A 19,784-nucleotide genomic window follows, 5' to 3' on the forward strand; every position below is an offset into this window, starting at 1 on the left:
GAAGCATAGGTAACTGTGTTTACTGTGCTTCAATTTGTGAATAAAAAGGAGCCTCTGTACAAATCCCTTTCTGTTCATTCGCTGTCCATTGAGTCCGAATCGGCCTGTTATTTATGTAGATGCCGTGTCCTAATTTGACCGGTGTGCAGGTGTGGTGAGTGGCCCCGAATAGGAGGGCCCTGTCAGGTAGGCTGTGATTTCCAACAGCAGCCTTGACTATTCCTCCCACTGGCACCAACGATGGGGCACAATTCTTCCCACTGGCACCAACGATGGGGCACAATTCTTCCCACTGGCACCAACGATGGGGCACAATTCTTCCCACTGGCACCAACGATGGGGCACAATTCTTCCCACTGGCACCAACGATGGGGCACAATTCTTCCCACTGGCACCAACGATGGGGCACAATTCCTCCCACCGGCACCAACGATGGGGCACAATTCCTCCCACTGGCACCAAAGATGGGGCACAATTCCTCCCACTGGCACCAAAGATGGGGCACAATTCTTCCCACTGGCACCAAAGATGGGGCACAATTCCTCCCACTGGCACCAAAGATGGGGCACAATTCCTCCCACTGGCACCAAAGATGGGGCACAATTCCTCCCACTGGCACCAAAGATGGGGCACAATTCCTCCCACTGGCACCAAAGATGGGGCACAATTCCTCCCACTGGCACCAACGATGGGGCACAATTCCTCCCACTGGCACCAACAATGGGGTCTTATCCTTATCCCATTGACCTTTTTTGTTTTTACTTTCACTGAGGCTGGGGGATTTCCTTCTAGCACTGGCCCCTCTAAAGTCTTATGCTTAGTGTCATTGATGTCAGTGGAAAAGCTCACTGGTCCATCTCCTCTACCACACTAATAGGTGTTGGCCTTCTTTGCAACAATCTTCCTAGCCGTTGAAAGAATCTTGTGGGCCACACATCTAAAAAAATAACCTTTGCCCCCCCCCCCCCCGCTAGGTGCCCCATAGCACACCGCTTGCTATGGGGGCACTCATGCCTTACTCACAAGCCACACTCTGTGTGTCCATTGACACACCCCATGTGGATTGGGCCCGCCCCCTGCTCTCTGCTCATTGGCTGTGGCTGACAGCAACCGGCACATATTGAAAGAACACCGGTGTTCTGTCGAGAAGTGCCCCTCCCTTGAATAGTGTCCGGGACGAACTTAGCACGTCATAGCACAAGGAGCTGATTTACCAATCAGCTGGGCTGACGTGCATGCGCACATAGAGCTGCACGATTCTGGCTAAAATGAGAATCACGATTTTTTTTCTTAGAATATAGATCACGATTCGCTCACGATTCTCAGCCAGCATATATCCGATTTGTCTGGATATATACGCTTTAATGACAGTGGGCTCCAATACCATCTAGAGAGAAGTTTGTAGTTCGTCTCTTGTGCTTTAAAGTGGTTGTATACTTAAAAATATTTGATCACCTCTGCGGTTTTTATTTTTTGCGCTATAAACAAAAATAGAGCGACAATTTTGAAAAAAGTGCAATTAGCCAGATTCACGTAGATCGGCCTATGTTTAAGCGGGCGTAGTGCGGCTCATTTGCGCTACGCGGGCGTAAAATAGAGAGGCAAGGCCAGTATTCACAAAGCACTTGCTCCCTAAGTTACGTCGGCGTAGCGAAAATGGCCCGGCGTAACCCTGCCTAATTCAAATTAGGCAGGTAGTGGGCGTGCTACATGTAAAGTAACCGTGACCCCATGTAAATGAAGTGCCATTGGTACGGCGCATGCGCGCGCATGCTCAGAATCGCATCGCAAATACTCAATGCTTTCGACGTGAACGTAACCTACGCCCAGCCCCATTCACGTACGCTTACGCGAACGACGTAAAATACGACAGCTGTTCCGTCGTCCATACCTTGCATGGGCACCTATAGAGGTGGTTTATCTTTACGCCGGCGTATGTCTTACATAAACGGTGTAGCTTACTGCGACGGGCGTACGTACGTTCGTGAATCGGCCTATCTTGCCCATTTACATATTTGACGCGTAAATCCACGTACACGCCCCTAGCGGCCAGCGTAAATATGCAGCCAAGATACGACGGCGTAGGAGACTTCCGTCGGTCTTATTTTGGCAACAGTGAGGCGTATCTCAGTTTAAGAATGCGTGCAAAGATAGGACGGCGCTCATTCGGACTTACGACGGTGTATCTACTGATACGCCATCGTAAGTCTCTCTGAATCTGGCTAAATATTTTTTACTTTTTGCTATAATAAATATCCCCCAAAAATATATATAAAAAAATGTTTTTCCTCAGTTTAGGCCGATACGTATTCTTCTACATATTTTTGGTAACAAAAAATCGCAATAAGCGTTTATCGATTGGTTTCCGCAAAATTTTTTGCATTTTCAAAATAGGGGATAGTTTTATTGCATTTTTATAAATTTTTTTTACTGCTAATGGCGGCGATCAGCGATTTTTTTTTTTTCGTGACTGCGACATTATGGCGGACACTTCGGACAATTTAGACACATTTTTGGGACCATTGTCATTTTCACAGCAAAAAATGCATTAAAAATGCATTGGCCCAGGGATTCAGGTACATTTGCGCGATATTTGCGGGGGAGCAGGGCAACGATTTTGCCCTGCACCCCCGCAAATATTTTGCGCTGCCCTCGATTCACGGAGCAGTAGCTCCGTAAATTGCGAGGGCGCGCCGGGCATAAGCGGCGTAAGCGCGCGCAATGTAAATGATCCCGCCGGGGGCGGGAATCATTTAAATTAGGCGCGCTCCCGCGCCGAGCGTACAGCGCATGCTCCGTCGGGAAACTTTGTGAACGTGAATGGCGTCCAGCGCCATTCACGAATCACTTACGCAAACGACGTGAAATTCAAATTTCACGTCGCGGGAGCGGCGGCTGTACTTTAGCATTGGCTGCCCCTACTATTAGAAAGGGCAGCCTTGCGCTAAAGTTGCCGTACGGAAACTTCGTACCTGGCTTGCGCAGGGCCCGCGCAAGTTTGTGAATCAGTGGTAATGCAGCCTAAAATCTGCGTGGCATAAGAGCCTTATGCCGCGCAGATTTTAGGCTGCAGTCGGTGTAACAAGGTTCCTGAATCAGGAGCACTCGTTACACCGGAGCAAGTAAGCAATTGCGCCGTGTAACCTATGGTTACACGGGCGCAATTGCTTCTTGAATCTGGGCCATTGTTTACTGTGAAAATGACAATTGCAGTTTGGGAGTTAACCACAAGGGGGCGTTGAAGGGGTTAAGTGTGACCTCATCTGTGTTTCTAACTGTAGGGGGGTGTGGCTGTAGGTGTGACATCATTGATAGTGTTTTCCTATAAAAGGGAACACACGATCAATGACGGCGCCACAGTGAAGAACGAGGAAGCTGTGTTTACACACAGCTCTCCCCGTTCTTTAGCTCCTGTGACCGATCGAGTCCGCGGGTCACGGAGCTTCGGACCGGGTCACGGGCGCGCGCCCCCGAGACCCATGGCTGGGCACTTAAAGAGGTCGTACCTGTACGTGCTTGTGCCCAGCCGTGCCATTCTGCCGACGTAAATGTGCAGGAGGCGGTCCTTAAGTGGTTAAGGCTGGCGGGAATCGTGGATTACCAAATAAAGGTGTCATAGGTCCTATTTGTGAGGAAAGTTCTAGTTGTAAGGCTATTTTAGTCCAGATTTTCAATAGCTGAGATGTAAGAGAGGGCAAGGTAAGGAGTAGATCTCGGTGGGTATCCCTGGTATCAAAAGATAACCAAGGAAGAGCCTTGAGATCGAATTGATTAAACCATTGCTCTATTAATACCCATTGTTTAGTGTCAGAAAAGTGAAACCAATTCATTATCCTGGTTAAAGCGGAGGTCCGGTATAAAAAAATAAAGTCAGCAGCTGCTAACACTGTAGCTGCTGACTTTTAATAAGGACACTTACCTGTCCTAGTCGCCAGTAGGGGTGCAATGGATCAAAAAACTCATGGTTCGGATCGTTCCTCGGATCAGGAGTCACGGATCGGATCATTTTTCGGATCGACAAAAAAATAAATAAAAAAAATCTCCCCCACTGTAATATCCACATCTCCCCCCCCCCCCCCACTAACTATAGTACCCCCTCGGTGCAGACACCCCCCCTCCTCTCAGTACAGTGACCCCCCCCCCCTCCTCTCAGTACAGTGACCCCCCCCCCTCCTCTCAGTACAGTGACCCCCCCTCCTCTCAGTACAGTGACCCCCCCCCTCCTCTCAGTACAGTGACCCCCCCCTCCTCTCAGTACAGTGACCCCCCCTCCTCTCAGTACAGTGACCCCCCCTCCTCTCAGTACAGTGACCCCCCCTCCTCTCAGTACAGTGACCCCCCCTTCTCAGTACAGTGACGACCCCCCTTCTCAGTACAGTGACGACCCCCCTTCTCAGTACAGTGACCCCCCCTTCTCTCAGTACAGTGACCCCCCTCCTCTCAGTACAGTGCCCCCCCCCCCCAGCTAGTGCCGACAGATGAGCGGTGTGTCCCACAAGTGCGGGCTCCTCCTCTGCGGCCTTTCCTAGCGTTATGGTTGCGGCTCTGGAGGTAGGCCGAAGCCGCGGCCATAACATTAGGAAAGGCTGCGGCTTCGGCCTAGCTCCGGAGCCGCCGCCGTAACATTAGGAAAGGCCGCGGCTTCGGCCTAGCTCCGGAGCCGTGGCAATCCGCGGATCACAGTGTGTTCCGATCCGAAGGGGGTGACCCGTTCGGATCACGGATCAACTGTGATCCGTTGCACCCCTAGTCGCCAGCGATGTCAGCCCCCGTGGAGGCCAATCCTCGATCCTGGCAGCTCCAGGCGCCACCATCCACAGTAAGGGAAACGGGCAGTGAAGCCATGCGGCTTCACTACCCGTTTCCTACTGCGCATGCACGAGCAGCGCGGCGCTTTGTGAATGGGCCAGCTGCTTTCTGGGACACACACAGTTCCCAGAATGCAGCGCGGCCCATTCACAAGAAGAAACCGAGGGTAGGAGGAGGAAGAGAATCCACCGCGGAGGATGAAGAGGAAGATTCGGGACTTCCGCATAGCAACAGCTATTTAGGGTAGGTAAAACTTTTTTTTTTTTGGAGGAATTTTTTTTTTCACAGTGGAACTCCACTTTAATACTACTGCTACATAATAATAGTAGAGATCAGGTTCGCCTGCTTCTCCTTTCATTTTAGGCAATGATAGTAGTTTCTTATGTAATCTAGGTTTCCTATGACCCCAGATAAACTTTGTAAAGGCCGACTGTAATGTGGAAAAATAAGATCTAGGGACGAAAACAGGATTGGTTTGAAATAGATATAAAAACTGAGGTATTCTATCCATTTTTAACACCTTAATCCTCCCAAACCACGAATATTGATTTTTTAAGATCCTGTAAAGTGCGTTGCATAAGAGGAATATCATTTGTTGTATATCGGTGATTCGGGTCGGAAGGAATAGAGATACCTAGGTATTTTAATACAGAGGAACGGTCACTTTTGGGCTAAGTCAGGGGTCGACAAATCCCGGACGCCAGGTCGCCATGGCGACTAGAAATAGGGTCCTGGCGACTTGGCTTGGAAGGGGGGGGGGAAATATTTTTTTTTTTTTTGTGAGCTGGCACCATCTGGTGGTGAGCCGTTGGTATTACAAGTTATTACCACCAGATGTGTAAGCATGCGCCATCTGGTGGTGGCCGTTGGTATTACAAGTTAAGTATTACAAGTTAAACAGCAATTCTAATGTAATTTTTCATCTTCTTCCCTCTAATTAGAACCCCCAAACATTATATATATTTTTTATCCTAACACCCTAGAGAATAAAATGACGATCGTTGCAATACTTTCTGTCACGCCGTATTTGCGCAGCGGTCTTGCAAGCGCACTTTTTTGGGGACAAAATTACACTTTTTTTAATTAAAAAATAAGACAACAGAAAAGGTATCCCCATTTTTTTTAATATTATGAAAGATAATGTTACGCCGAGTAAATTGATACCCAACATGTCACGCTTCAAAATTACGTCCGCTCGTGAAATGGCGTCAAACTTTTACCCTTTAAACGTCGCCTATGGAGATTTTAAAAAAACTCTACAGGTTGCATGTTTTGAGTTACAGAGGAGGTCTAGGGCTAGAATTATTGCTTTCACTCTACCAATCGCGGCGATACCTCACATTTGTGGTTTGAACACCGTTTACATATGCGGTCGCTGCTCATGTATGTGTTCGCTTTTGCGCGCAAGCTCGTCGGGACGGGGCGCGTTTTCTGGCTCCTAAGTTTTTTAGCTGGCTCCTAGATCCAAGAAAATTTGTCAACCCCTGGGCTAAGTGACACATTGAGTACAGCCATGTTTTTAACTGCCGATCTTTTCCTGTCACTGGCATTTATTGGCAGGAGAAAAGTGCCAGTTTTTTACTGGCTACCAGAGTAAAAATACTGATAGTTGGCAACCCTGCCTTTCACAAAGTAGAGGCCCTGAGGAGTACCCTTGCCAAGGCTAGTCTTGACAAAGGTCAGTTTAAGAAATGCTGGGAAAGAGCAAGTGCTCATGTACCTACAGCTCACTGCCTGGTCTTGGCATTCCCGCATTATGCAGTCCACCGTTTTAAGCCCTTTATCTTCTAATAGATCGTGTACTGTGTGTATCCCTTGGGAGGTGAAAGCTGTTAGGGATAGCATCGGTACGTGGGCTTCAATCCAGCTAAGAGGGAATTTGTGATCTATGGTTCTACTGTTAGGGAGTTTACAGTTCAGGAGGAATCTCCAAACCTGCAACGATGTGGTGATTGTTGGGGGTGTGTTGGTCGTATCCCATGGTATCCATGAGTCTCCGAGGAGTACTGATGGTAAGTCAGGTGTAGGGGCTAGGGATTTCTCTATTTCTACCCATAGCGGTGTGTCGGAGGAGGAAAACCAGAACTTGAGTTGGTCGAGTCTAGTTGCCCATAGGTAGTCATGTATGTCCACTAGTCCTGCTCCCCCAACACTCTTGTGAGGAAGTAAGGTTTTACGTGCACATCTGGCTTTCTTTGCGCCCCACAGGAATTTCCATTGGATATTGGATAGGGCTTTGATATAACGTGGTGCAATGGCTATTGGGAGTGTCCTAAATTTATATAAGATTTGTGGCAGTATAAGCATCTTAAATGCCGCTAACCTGCCCATCCAGGATAGTTCCTTTTTGGACATATTATTGGTTTGGGTACTTATTTTGTTTAGAAGTGGCCTCAAATTGGCTTCTGCTAGCGATTCGGTAGTATTGGTTACCTTGATGCCGAGGTAAGTTATGCTATTATCATTCCATATATACGGAAGTGAGTGTTGTAGCTGGAGGCGTTCTGTGGTTGGCATTCCTAGGCTAATGGCCCGTACACACGATCCGAATATCGTACGACGGATCGTACGACTTTTTCCGCTTAATAGTCGCAAGTAAAATAAAATAGGTTATTAAAGTCACGAAAATTCTCGTACGACCGGAAAAAATTATCGGAAGTGATGTCATGTGTTGTAATGTATTTGTATTGTATTGTCGGACGACAACTGTACTGACTAAACGAAAATCGTACGATCTGACATCGTACGAGGAAAATTTTCGTGCATGTCCGATCGAATAATATCGGATGAACGGTCGTGATCGGCTCTCGAAAGTAGTGTACACACGATCCAAAAATCGTACGATTCTTCATCGGACGATCGTTTTCGTCCGATATTCGGATCGTGTGTACGGGCCATAAGGATGAGGGATTTTGTGAAGTTTACCTTGTAGTAGGAGACTTCTCCAAAGGATTTTAGCGTGTCATGTGCCTAAGGAAGTGAGGTGAGTGGATCCGTTAACATCAAGATCACATCATCTGCGAATACATTTATGACATGGGAAGTGGAACCAATTCGGAATCCCGTTATGCCATTATGCGTTCTGATGGTTTCCGCCAGGGGTTCAATCATGAGATTGAAGATAGTCGGGGAGAGTGGACACCCCTGGCGTGTCCCGTTCGTTATCCGAAAGGGAACAGATAACATACTGGATGTGTACACCCTTGCCGAGGGGTATGAGTACAGAGCCAGTATTGCATCCATAATATGGCCATCAAACCCGAACTTGGACATTGTCAGTTGCATATATTTCCAATGTACCCTATCGAACGCCTTCTCTGCGTCTATGGAAAGCAGCAGAGAAGGCGCTCAGGTCCCCTCCGCATGGTGCATGACATTAATGACTCTTCTGGTTGCGTCCGAGGTCTGTCTCCCCTTCACGAAGCCCATCTGATCGCGTTTAATGAGAAATGGGGTGAAATCTGCTAGACGTTTGGCCAAAACCTTAGCGTAAATTTTGATGTCAGTGTTTAGGAGAGAAATAGGCCGAAAATTGGAGGGAGTAGTTGGTTCTTTACCCGGCTTGGGAAGGGTGACTATAAATGCTTGTAGCATTTCTGGGGGAAATGAGGTTGTACTTGCAGCTTTCGTAAAGACCGCTTGCATATGTGGTGCAAGGTGAGGGCTAAAGATTTTAAAGTACTCATTCGAGAACCCATCAGGCCCTGGAGACTTACCGTTAGGTAAGGTGGCTATTACACTTTCTATCTCAGAGGTAGTGAATTGTGAGTTTAGGGAGAGTAATTGGGATTCTGAGAGAGAGGGTAAATTTATTTTTTGTAGGAATTCCAGGATATTTGCGGTCGTGGGTTGGTGGGTGGAAGGATCATCTTTTATGTTATATACATTTCTGTAGTAAGCGGCGAATTGATCGGCAATTTCTTGAGGGTTACTAAGTTTCTGTTTAAGCGTGGGATGGATTAAGTGGTCAATTCTCGTCTTAGTGCGTGACGTTTTTAGTCTATTGGCTAAGTATTTACCGGCTCTATTTGCGTTGGCGTACGAGTTCAGTTTGAGACGTCTGAGGTGATAATCATACTGTTGGTTTAGCAGTTCTCTTAGTGACTCTCTTAAAGAGGGAGTTCACCCATAAAAAATGTTTTACCCTTAGATTGATGCTCATTTTGTCTAGGGGAATCGGCTAGTTGTTTTAAAATCGAAGCTGTACTTACCGTTGTAGGCTGCATTCACACCTCGGCGTACAAAATCGCGGCGTTTTGTCCCGCGAATTGCGGCGACAAATAGCAGCATTTTGTACCGCGATTTGCGGCGACAAAACGCTGCGACTGTGAATGCAGCCTTCACCCCCTCTATGGAGATGTTTCACATCTCCTATGCCGAACGCCGAAAGCCGCCTGAAAAAAAGGTCCGGGACTCAGGCGGCAGGCGTACGGCGTTCGGCGTGGAGATGTGAACCATCTCCATAGAGGGCAATGTAAAATCATCCCTCTGGCGTCTCGGGGCTGCAGCGGCGTCGCACTACAGGCGTATATACGCCTAGGTGTGAACGGGGGCTTAGAGAGCGATCTTCTCCGCCGCTTCCGGGTATGGTCTTCGGGACTGGGCGTTCCTATTTTGATTGACAGTCTTCCGACGATCGCGTCACGAGTAGCCGAAAGAAGCCGAACGTCGGCGCGGCTCTATACGGCGCCTGCGCACCGACGTTCGGCTACTTTCGGAAAATCGTGACGCGATAGATGCGACCGTCGGAAGCCTGTCAATTTAAGAAGGAACGCCCAGTGCCGAAGACCATACCCCGGAAGCGGCGGAGAAGATGTATCTCTAAAACGGTAAGTACTGCTTCGTTTTTAAAAAAAACTAGCCGATTCCCCTTCACAAAATGAGCAGGAATCTAATCTTACAATTTTTTTTGAGGGGGAACTACCGCTTTAAGTGAGAAAGTTTCTTGGTAAGAGTGTGATTGGGTACCTGCTTGTTTTTCGTTTCTAAGTCATGTATGTCAGTGAGAAGAGAGTTAACTTTGTTTGTGCGCCATTTCTTATCCCTAGCGCCGAGTTGAATTAGTATACCTCTCATGTATGCCTTATGGGCATTCCAGAGGGTAAAGGGATCTTCTACCGAGTTCGCATTATTTAATTCGTTAAGGTGTTGGGAGATTTTTGTGGAGATTTGGGGTTCTAGCAATAATTGGACATTGTTTTGCCAGATGAGAGGGGAAGAGGAGACAGCCTGGTCGTCAATGGACATGGTAATAGCTGCGTGGTCGGACCACGTGATATTGTGAATCTGTGCTGAAGAGAGTCTTGGCATTGAAGGGACTGAAGATAATGTCCCCGGTCTGCACCTTGGCTCCCAAACAGTAGGTGAAGTAGCTTTGCAGTGCTAGACATATTTGAGGGTGTATGTCAGGACTGGGAGAACTAGTCCTTCCACCACATGCCTAGATCTTATCTTCTGTACTGTAATCAACGTTTTAGAGTCATTAAAACAATCATGAACCAAATTATGTGATTGCGGCCTGACCTGAGACTGGAACTTCCTGTTCTGGATATAAAAAGACATCTGAAGTACATACTAATGATAAGAGTCTGGATAGGTCCAGAGGACAGAGGTGCTGACTAGGGTTAAAGTGTTACTAAACGATAAAGCATGCTTGGTATGCTCACTGTGGAACCTAAGGGGTTAATCACGTGCATTGTGTAAAAAGACTGCTTGATCCTTTCTTCTCTGATCTTCCATTTTTTCCACTGTCCCTAATTCATCTGCTGATAGTACAGAGCTTTGGGGGCACTCTGCACATGCTCGGTTTGGTGTGTATTTCTAGAGTTTTTTTTGTGTTTTTTGGGAGGGTGTATGTGATCAGCACAGGGCCAATCGGTACTGTCCAGACAGAGGATCAGGGGTCTAGTAGCCTCATAGGACAGTCGGAAAAGAGAATGAAAAGCGGTTTATATTTACGAAAATAATTGCATTTCCATGTTCTGTGTACTGTGGGAGACCAGATCTAGTGAATGCTCACCGTTGAGAGTTCCAGTCCTCCTGTTGCATTCTTTATTATTTGGATAAAAAAAAAATGAAAACCCAACAGGTGGTGTTGGGACTTCTCATACCCCCAAGGCCACAAGAGGTGCACATAGGGTTTCCACCTCACCCCGTTAAAACCAAACAAATATTAATTAAGCACTTGACGACAGAGGACGTCCATGGACGTCCTCGGCTTTGTGCGGTGATATCTGAATGATGGGTGCAGCTTCAGGCATCATTCAGATATCAGCGTCTTCAGCCCGCGATTCTCTGTCCGATAAGAACGATCAAAGCGGCAGTTCCGACGCTTGATCCTTCTTATAGGCAGCGTGAGGGGATGTCCCCCCCCCCCTCCCGCCGCCATCCGGTGCTTCTCCGGGCTCTCTCGTGCCATCGGGGGCCCGGAGAGCGAATAGGCCGGCGCTCGCTTGGAAGCATAGAGATGACTGGTGACCGGACGATCATCAGTCATCTCTATGACCGTCGGAGATCCGGGTGCGACGTTATGACGTCACGCCCGGTACCCGGAAGTAAACAAAGCTGCATTCGCGGCTGTCGGCATTAGATCGGTGAATTTTTTTCACGATCTAATGCTTGTAAGCCTGGAGGAGATATGTGGGGTCTTATTGACCCTGCATCTCTCCATAAAGAGGACCTGTCACACTGATTCCTATTACAAGGGATGTTTACATTCCTTGTAATAGGAATAAAAGTGATCAGAAAAATAAAAATGTTAAAAAAAAAGCGTAAAAATAAAAAAATTAAGTAAAATAAAATTAAAAACATTTTTTGTTTTTTTAAAACGCCCCTGTCCCCGGTAGCTCGTGCTCAGAAGCGAACACGCATGCAAGTCCCGCCCACATATGTAAACGCCGTTCAAACCCCACATGTGAGGTATCGTCGCATGCGTTAGAGCGTGTGCAACAATTCTAGCACCAGACCTCCTCTGTAACTCGAAAATAGTAACCTGGAAAAAAATTTAAAGCGTCGCCTATGGAGATTTTTAAGTACTGAAGTTTGGCGCCATTCCATGAGTGTGTGCAATTTTAAAGCGTGACATGTTAGGTCAGGGCTCGACAAATCCCGGTCGCCATGGCGACTAGAAATAGTGTCCTGGCGACTTGGATTGGAAGGTGAGCTGGCGCCATCTGGTGGTGAGCCGTTGGTATTACAAGTTATTACCACCAGATGCGAGATGGCGCCATCTGGTGGTGGCCGTTGGTATTACAAGTTAAGCATTACAAGTTAAACAGCAATTCTAATGTAATTTTTCAATGCCATATTCTTCGCTCTAATTAGAACCCCCAAACATTATATATATTTTTTATCCTAACACCCTAGAGAATAAAATGGCGATCGTTGCAATACTTTCTGTCACGCCGTATTTGCGCAGCGGTCTTACAAGTGCACTTTTTTGGGAAAAAATTACACTTTTTTTAATTAAAAAATAAGACAACAGTAAAGTTATCCCCATTTTTTTTAATATTATGAAAGATAATGTTACGCCGAGTAAATTCATACCCAACATGTCACGCTTCAAAATTGCGTCCGCTCGTGGAATGCCGACAAACTTTTACCTTTTAAATCTTCATAGGCGACGTTTAAAAAACTCTACAGGTTGCATGTTTTGAGTTACAGAGGAGGTCTAGGGCTAGAATTATTGCTCTCGCTCTACCAATTGCGGCGATACCTCACATGTGTGGTTTGAACACCGTTTACATATGCGGGCGCTGCTCACGTATGTGTTCGCTTCTGTGCGCAAGCTCATCGGGCCGGGGTGCGTTTTCTGGCTCCTAACTTTTTTAGCTGGCTCCTAGATTCCAAGCAAATTTGTCAACCCTGTAAGGTATCTCTTTACTCGTCGTAACATCATCTTTCACATTATACAAAACAATTGGGCTAACTTTACTGTTGTTTTATTATGTTATTGTTTTTTATTCATGAAACCGTTTTTTTTTTCCCCAAAAAAAAGGTGTTTGAAAGATTATTGCGCAAATACCGTGCAAGAAAAAAAGTTGCAATGACCGTCATTTTATTCCCTAGGGTGTCTGCTAAAAATATATATATAATGTTTGGGGGTTCTGATTAATTTTCTAGCAAAAAAATTTTGATTTTTACATGAAGGAGAGAAGTGCCGAAATAGGCCCGGTTGTCAAGTGATTAAGGTGGTAATTACCACTTGCTGGGCACTGGGCACGTAAACCCTTCTTCTGCCCAGACCAATTTTCAGCTTTCAGCGCTCTCCCTCTTTGAATGACAATTGGCCGGTTATACAACGCTGTACCCAAATGAAATTTTTATAATTTTTTCCCCACAAATATAGCTTTCTTTTGGTGGTGTTTTATCACCTATGGGGTTTTTATTTTTTTGTTAAAAAAAAAAAAAGTAGTGATGGGCACTGATGGGTGGCCATGATGGACACTGATCGGCACTGGTAGTTGACACTGTTAGGCAGCACTGCTAGGTGACACTGATGAGGCACTGATTGGCACCACTGGTGGGCATTGATAGGTGGCACTTGTGGGCATTAATAGGTGGCACTGTTTTGCACTGATTTGTGGCACTGTGGGCACTGGCAGGCGGTACTGGTGGTCACAGATGAGGCGGATATGCCTCTTCCTCTTCTGGACCAATATCCCTTGCACAAAAGCCGGTGATTGGCTTTTTTTTTCTCCTCACGCTGTCAGCATGAGGGAAAAAAAAATGATTACCAAGCTTTTGTTTACATCACGTGATCGGCTGTCATTGCCTGACAGTTGATCACGTGGTAAGGGGCCGGGATCGATCTGTCTCAGTGACTTGGTGAGCACAGCGCTCGACACGCACGCCCTGCAGGGGAGGACGTCTATTGACGGCCTCCCGGCAACTCAGGTCCGCTTTCAAGAGAACATGTCATATTGCCCTGATAGACCAAAGTGACTGAATCCCCCCAATACAAACACTATGGGGTAGATTTACTAAAGGCAAATAGATTGTGGAGTTGCACTCATTTTCTTTAGTCATTGTAATGTGGGTATTCTTTATAAAATGATGCTTCACCAATCAGGTGGAAGGAAATCAAAAAAATAAATAAAATAACAGCAATTTTTCTTGCACATGATTGGATGATGGAAATCAGAAGAGCTTCACCACATTTAGTAAGCTCTGGGGAAAATGAGTGCAACCGTCTACAGTGGAACCTCGGATTGCGAGTAATGCCGTTAACGAGCATTTCGCAATACGAGTATTGTATTTAAAAAAATCCTGACTCGGTTTGCAAGTGTAGTCTCGCAAAATGAGCAGGATTCAAGCCAAAGCGGTGTTCAATACCGCGTTTGGCCTGAGGTGGGGGGGCACCGGAGCCGAACGGCGCCGATCGGAAATGCTTGGAAAATCTCAGTTCCCTAAGCCTTTCTGAGGTTTTCCAAGTTCAGCTGAGGTTTCCTCTGCCCTTTCCGGGTGTTTTCAAGGCTCTCCGGCGCCCCCCACCACCTCTGGCCACATGCAGTATTGCATGCCATTGAAGTCAATGCGGAACAAATTATTTTAATTTCCATTGACTTCAATGGGGAAACTCGCTTTGATATGCGAGTGCTTTGGATTACGAGCATTCTCCTGGAACGAATTATGCTCGTAATCTAAGGTTCCACTGTATTTGCCTTTAGTAATTCAATTCCAGTGTTTAATACTCTTTTATTCGTTATTTTGTGTAATCGCTTTCTTTATAATGAGCTCTGAATTTAATTAATGTTTAATATAAAACAAATAGGTAGATTCACATACATTGCCGCAACTTTGCGGCGGCGTAGCTTAAGGCATTTAAGCTACGCCGCCGTAAGTTAGCGAGGCAAGTACATGATTCACAATCTACTTGCCCGCTAAGTTACGACGGCGTTGCGTAAATGCGGCGGGCGCAAGCGCGCCTAATTCAAATTCGGCTGAGGGGGTGTGTTTTCTGTCAATATGCTTTGACCTTACGTTTTTGACGTATTTTCTTAACTGCGCGTGTGCCGGGCGCCTACATTTCCCAGTGTGCAATGCGGCTAAGTACGCCGCACGGGCCTATTGATTTCGACATGGACGCAAACAACGTAAATCCCTATTCACGGACGACTTACGCAAACGACGTAAAAATGTTGAATTTCGATGCGGGAACGGCGGCCATACTTGAACATTGGCAACGCCACCTAGGGCCCAGCTCTAACTTTAGGCGGCCTATCTCTTACGTAAACTGGGTAAATGTACTGCGTCGGCCGGGCGTACGTTCGTGAATCGGCGTATCTACTAATTTACATATTCTACGCCGACCGCAATGGAAGCGCCACCTAGCGGCCAGCCTCAATATTGCAACCTAAGATAGGACGGCGCAAGCCGTCGTATGTTAGATATGTTTAAGCGTATCTCTGTTTGAGAATACACTTAAACATAAGTCGGCGTAGATTCTGAGTTAGGTCGGCGTATCTACTGATACGCCAGCCTAACTCTCTCTGAATCTACCTAATAGTCTGTGCGTTTTGTAATAATAAAATGTTTGTAATTCCAGGTAACCTGCACAGGAGTGACTTGTAAGATGCGTGCGGCGGCCCTTTTCCTTACCTTGATGCATGGCTTAGCACTGTGTGCTGGTGAAGCAGCTAGTGATAGTTCCACTCCCAAGCTAATCCTGGTATCATTTGATGGGTTCAGGGCGGACTATTTATTAAACTTCTCGCTGCCTAACCTCCAGGAGTTCATCAGCGATGGAGTACTGGTGAGGGAGGTGACAAATATCTTCATCACAAAGACTTTCCCCAATCATTATACAATAGTGACCGGTTTATATGCTGAAAGCCATGGCATGGTAGCCAACTCCATGTATGATTCCACCACACATCAGATCTTTAATTTGTCCGACATTACTTCTAAGACTGACCCATTTTGGTGGAACCAAGCAACTCCCATCTGGGTGACCAACCAACAGACGGGACGAAGAAGCGGCTCAGCAATGTGGCCTGGCAGCGATGTAAAGATTCAGAATACAACCCTTGATGACTTCTTGCCGTACAACCACAGCGTCACCTTCGCCGAGAGAGTCGATAACATCGCTGCTTGGTTTACAAGACCTAATGATCCCATCAACTTTGCCACACTCTATTTTGAGGAACCTGATGCTAGCGGGCACCAGTTTGGACCTGAAGATAAAGAGAACATGGCCAAAGTGTTGACCGAGATAGATGAAAATGTTAAATATTTGGTGTCGAAGCTAAAGGAGGCAAAGCTTTGGGATACAGTGAATGTGATTATCACTAGTGACCATGGAATGGCCCAATGCTCAAAGGAGAGAGTTATTGTACTGGATGATTGCATTGGTCGCGGGAACTATACCTTGGTGGATTTCACTCCAGTTGCTGCAATTCATCCACTTCAAGGTAAGTGTTAATGCATGCTTCTATTTTATATTATCGAAGGGTCTTTATGTGCAACCTGGTGCCACTTTTAAAATTATTCATACCATGATGGCTTCAAAAGGCTCATAATGCTCTACTTATTGGATACTACCATACTTAAAGGGGTTGTAAAGGTACATTTTTTTTCCCCCTAAATAGCTTCCTTTACCTTAGTGCAGTCCTCCTTCACTTACCTCATCCTTCAATTTTGCTTTTAAATGTCATTACTGTGTGTAGTTACAGACAGAAGAACAGGAAGTGAGGATTTCTCAGAAGAAATAAGGACATTTAAAAGCAAAATGGAAGGATGAGGTAAGTGAAGGAGGACTGCACTAAGGTAAAGGAAGCTATTTAGGGATTTTTTTTTTACCTTTACAACCCCTTTTACTTTTAATTCATGGTTCACTAAATCCGTTCATACATATTAAAAGTGAAGATGAATACGCCAGGGATTGACAAATTTGCTTGGAATCTAGGAGCTAGCTAAAAAAGTTAGGAGCCAGAAAACGCACCACGTCCTGACAAGCTTGCGCGCAGAAGCGAACACATACGTGAGCAGCGCCCGCATATGTAAACGGTGTTCAAACGCAATTTTGAAGCGTGACATGTTGGGTATGAATTTACTCGGCGTAACATTATCTTTCATAATATAAAAAAAAATGGGGATAACTTTACTGTTGTCTTATTTTTTAATTAAAAAAAGTGCGCTTGTAAGACCGCTGCGCAAATACGGCGTGACAGGAAGTATTGAAACAATCGCCATTTTATTCCCTAGGGTGTTATTATAAAAAATATATATATAATGTTTGGGGGTTCTAATTAGAGGGAAGAAGATGGCAGTGAAAATAGTGAAAAGTGACATTAGAATTGCTGTTTAACTTGTAATGCTTAACTTGTAATACCAACGGCCACCACCAGATGGCGCCAGCTCACATCTGGTGGTAATAACTTTTAATACCAAGGCAAGTCGCCAGGACACTATTTCTAGTCGCCATGGCGACCTGGCGCCTGGGATTTGTCGATCCCTGGAATACGCCATTAAATCATTATTTTCCTAAAATTTCTACAAACAATACCCCATAATGACAACGTGAAAGAAGTTTGTTTGAAATCTTTGCAAATTTATTAAAATGTACATAAGTATTCAAAGCCTTTGCCATAACACTCAAAACTAAGCTAAGGTGCTTCCTGTTTCCGCTGATCATCTTTGAGATGTTTCTACAATTTGATTGGAGTCCACCTTAGACGCGAGTTTCACAACTCGCATTCGGCGCTCTATAAGTATTTATTCCAATCCAATCCAATCCACCTGTGGTAAATTCAGTTGATTGGACATGATTTGGAAAGGCACACACTTGTCTATATAAGGTCTCGCAGTTAACAGTGCATGTCAGAGCACAAACCAAGTCATAAAGTCCAAGGAATTGTCTGTAGCCCTCCGAGACAGGATTGTATCGAGGCAAAGATCTGGGGAAGGGTACAGAATTTTTTTTGCAGCTTTGAAGGTCCCATCGTCACAGCACAGTGGCCTCCATCATCCGTAAATGGAAGAAGTTTGGAACCACCAGCACTCTTCCTAGATTGGGGTCGCCCGGCCAAATTGAGTGATCGGGGAGAAGGGCCTTAGTCAGGGAGGTGACCAAGAACCCGATGGTCACTGGCAGACATCCAGTGTTTCTCTGTGGAGAAAGGAGAACCTTCTAGAAGAACAACCATCTCTGCAGCACTTCACCAATCAGGCCTGTATGTTAGAATGGCCAGATGGAAGCCACTCTTCAGTAAAAGGCACATAACTGCCCATCTGGAGTTTGCCCAAAGGCACCTGAAGGACTCTCAGACCGTGAGAAACAAAATTCTCTGGTCTGATGAAACAAAGATTGAACTCTTTGGCATGAATGGCAAGCGTCATGTCTGAAGGAAACCAGGCACCGCTCATCACCTGACCAATACCATCCCTACTGTGAAGCATGGTGGTGGCCTCATCATGCTGTGGGCATGTTTTTCCGTGGCAGGAACTGGGAGACTAGTCAGGATCGAGGGAAAGATGAATGCAGACATGTATAGAGACATCCTTGATGAAAATCTGCTCCAGAGCGCTCTGGACCTCAGACTGGGGTGAAGGCAAGATAACAAAGGAGTGGCTAAGGGACAACACTGTGAATGTCCTTGAGTGACCCAGCCAGAGCCCAGACTTGAACCTGATTAAACATCTCAGGAAAGATCTGAAAATGGCGGTGCATTGATGCTCTCCATTCAACCTGATGAAGCCTGAGAGGTCCCGCAAAGAGGAATGGGAGAAACTGCCCAAAATGAGGTGTGCCAAGCTTGTAGCATCATACTCATAAAAGATTGAGGCTGTAATTGGTGCCAACGGTGCTTCAGCAAAATATTGAGCAAAGGCTGTGAATACTTATGTACATGGGATTTTTTTTTTCATTTTTTTTTTTAACCACTTAAGACCCGGACCTTTAGGCAGCTAAAGGACCCGGCCAGGTTTTGCGATTCGGCACTGCGTCGCTTTAACAGACAATTGCGTGGTCGTGCGACATGGCTCCCAAACAAAATTGGCGTCCTTTTTTCCCCACAAATAGAGCTTTCTTTTGGTGGTATTTGATCACCCCTGCAGTTTTTATTTTTTTGCGCTATAAACAAAAATAGAGCGACAATTTTGAAAAAAAATCTATATTTTTTACTTTTTGCTATAATAAATATCCCCCAAAAATATATAAAAAAACATTTTTTTTCCTCAGTTTGGGCGATACGTATTCTTCTACCTATTTTTGGTAAAAAAAATCGCAATAAGCGTTTATCGGTTGGTTTGCGCAAAATGTATAGCGTTTTACAAAATAGGGGATAGTTTTATTGCATTTTTATTAATTATTTTTTTTTTACCACCAATGGCGGCGATCAGCGATTTATTTCGTGACTGGAAAAATGGCGGCGTTGTAAAACTTTTGACTAGTACATAAACCAGTAAGATTGCATTCACTTTTTAACCTGCACTGGAAGAATGTATCGGACATGAAATTAGCTGAAATAGGTAAAAGACAAGGGTGACACTCGGGGGTGGTTGCTGCTGTCAGGAGTGATCTGTCACCTCAGAACATCTCTTTGGGTCTTTGCCCAAAAGCCACCAACTTCAGGGAAAAACATGGAGATCACCAGACGTGCTCCGAATAGTAATGACCCATGCTGGAAACTTCCCGGCCCTTTAAGAGGTTCTAGATGTCGGAAGGTGGGCATTTCGGGGCATGTGACTGCTGTGATTGGGAGTCACAGTGGTCACATGATTGCGCTTAGTGTGTCGGGAAATGTGTTTCCATAGGGACACATAAATGTGGCTTCTCTGCATTAAGGATGAGCTCTGGCGTGTTCGCATGCTACACGTGCAGAGCCCGCCAGGAAGTGTGCACGGCGCTGCGCTAATCACAGCCAGGGAGATATTGTCCTGATTCTCGGCTGCAGAGATCGGGAAATGTCTCCCTGGCTGTGATTAGCGCAGCGCCGTGCACACTTCCTGGCGGGCTCTGCACGTGTAGCATGCGA

The 19,784-nt window shown here is 45.9% G+C and overlaps 1 protein-coding gene across 1 annotated transcript in view; it reads left to right on the top strand.

The window, feature by feature from the left end:
- ENPP4 (ectonucleotide pyrophosphatase/phosphodiesterase 4) overlaps nt 1–19,784 on the top strand; it is a 33,916-nt gene that overhangs the window by 12,544 nt on the left and 1,588 nt on the right. Inside the window, exon 2 of the mRNA XM_040348439.1 lies at nt 15,356–16,220. Coding sequence (XP_040204373.1) covers nt 15,383–16,220 — 838 coding nt within the window. The 5' untranslated portion in view covers nt 15,356–15,382. The remainder of the gene's footprint in view (nt 1–15,355; nt 16,221–19,784) is intronic.

This window comes from Rana temporaria, chromosome 4 (assembly GCF_905171775.1).
Source record: "Rana temporaria chromosome 4, aRanTem1.1, whole genome shotgun sequence".
In the NCBI taxonomy this organism is placed as follows: Eukaryota; Metazoa; Chordata; class Amphibia; order Anura; family Ranidae; genus Rana; species Rana temporaria.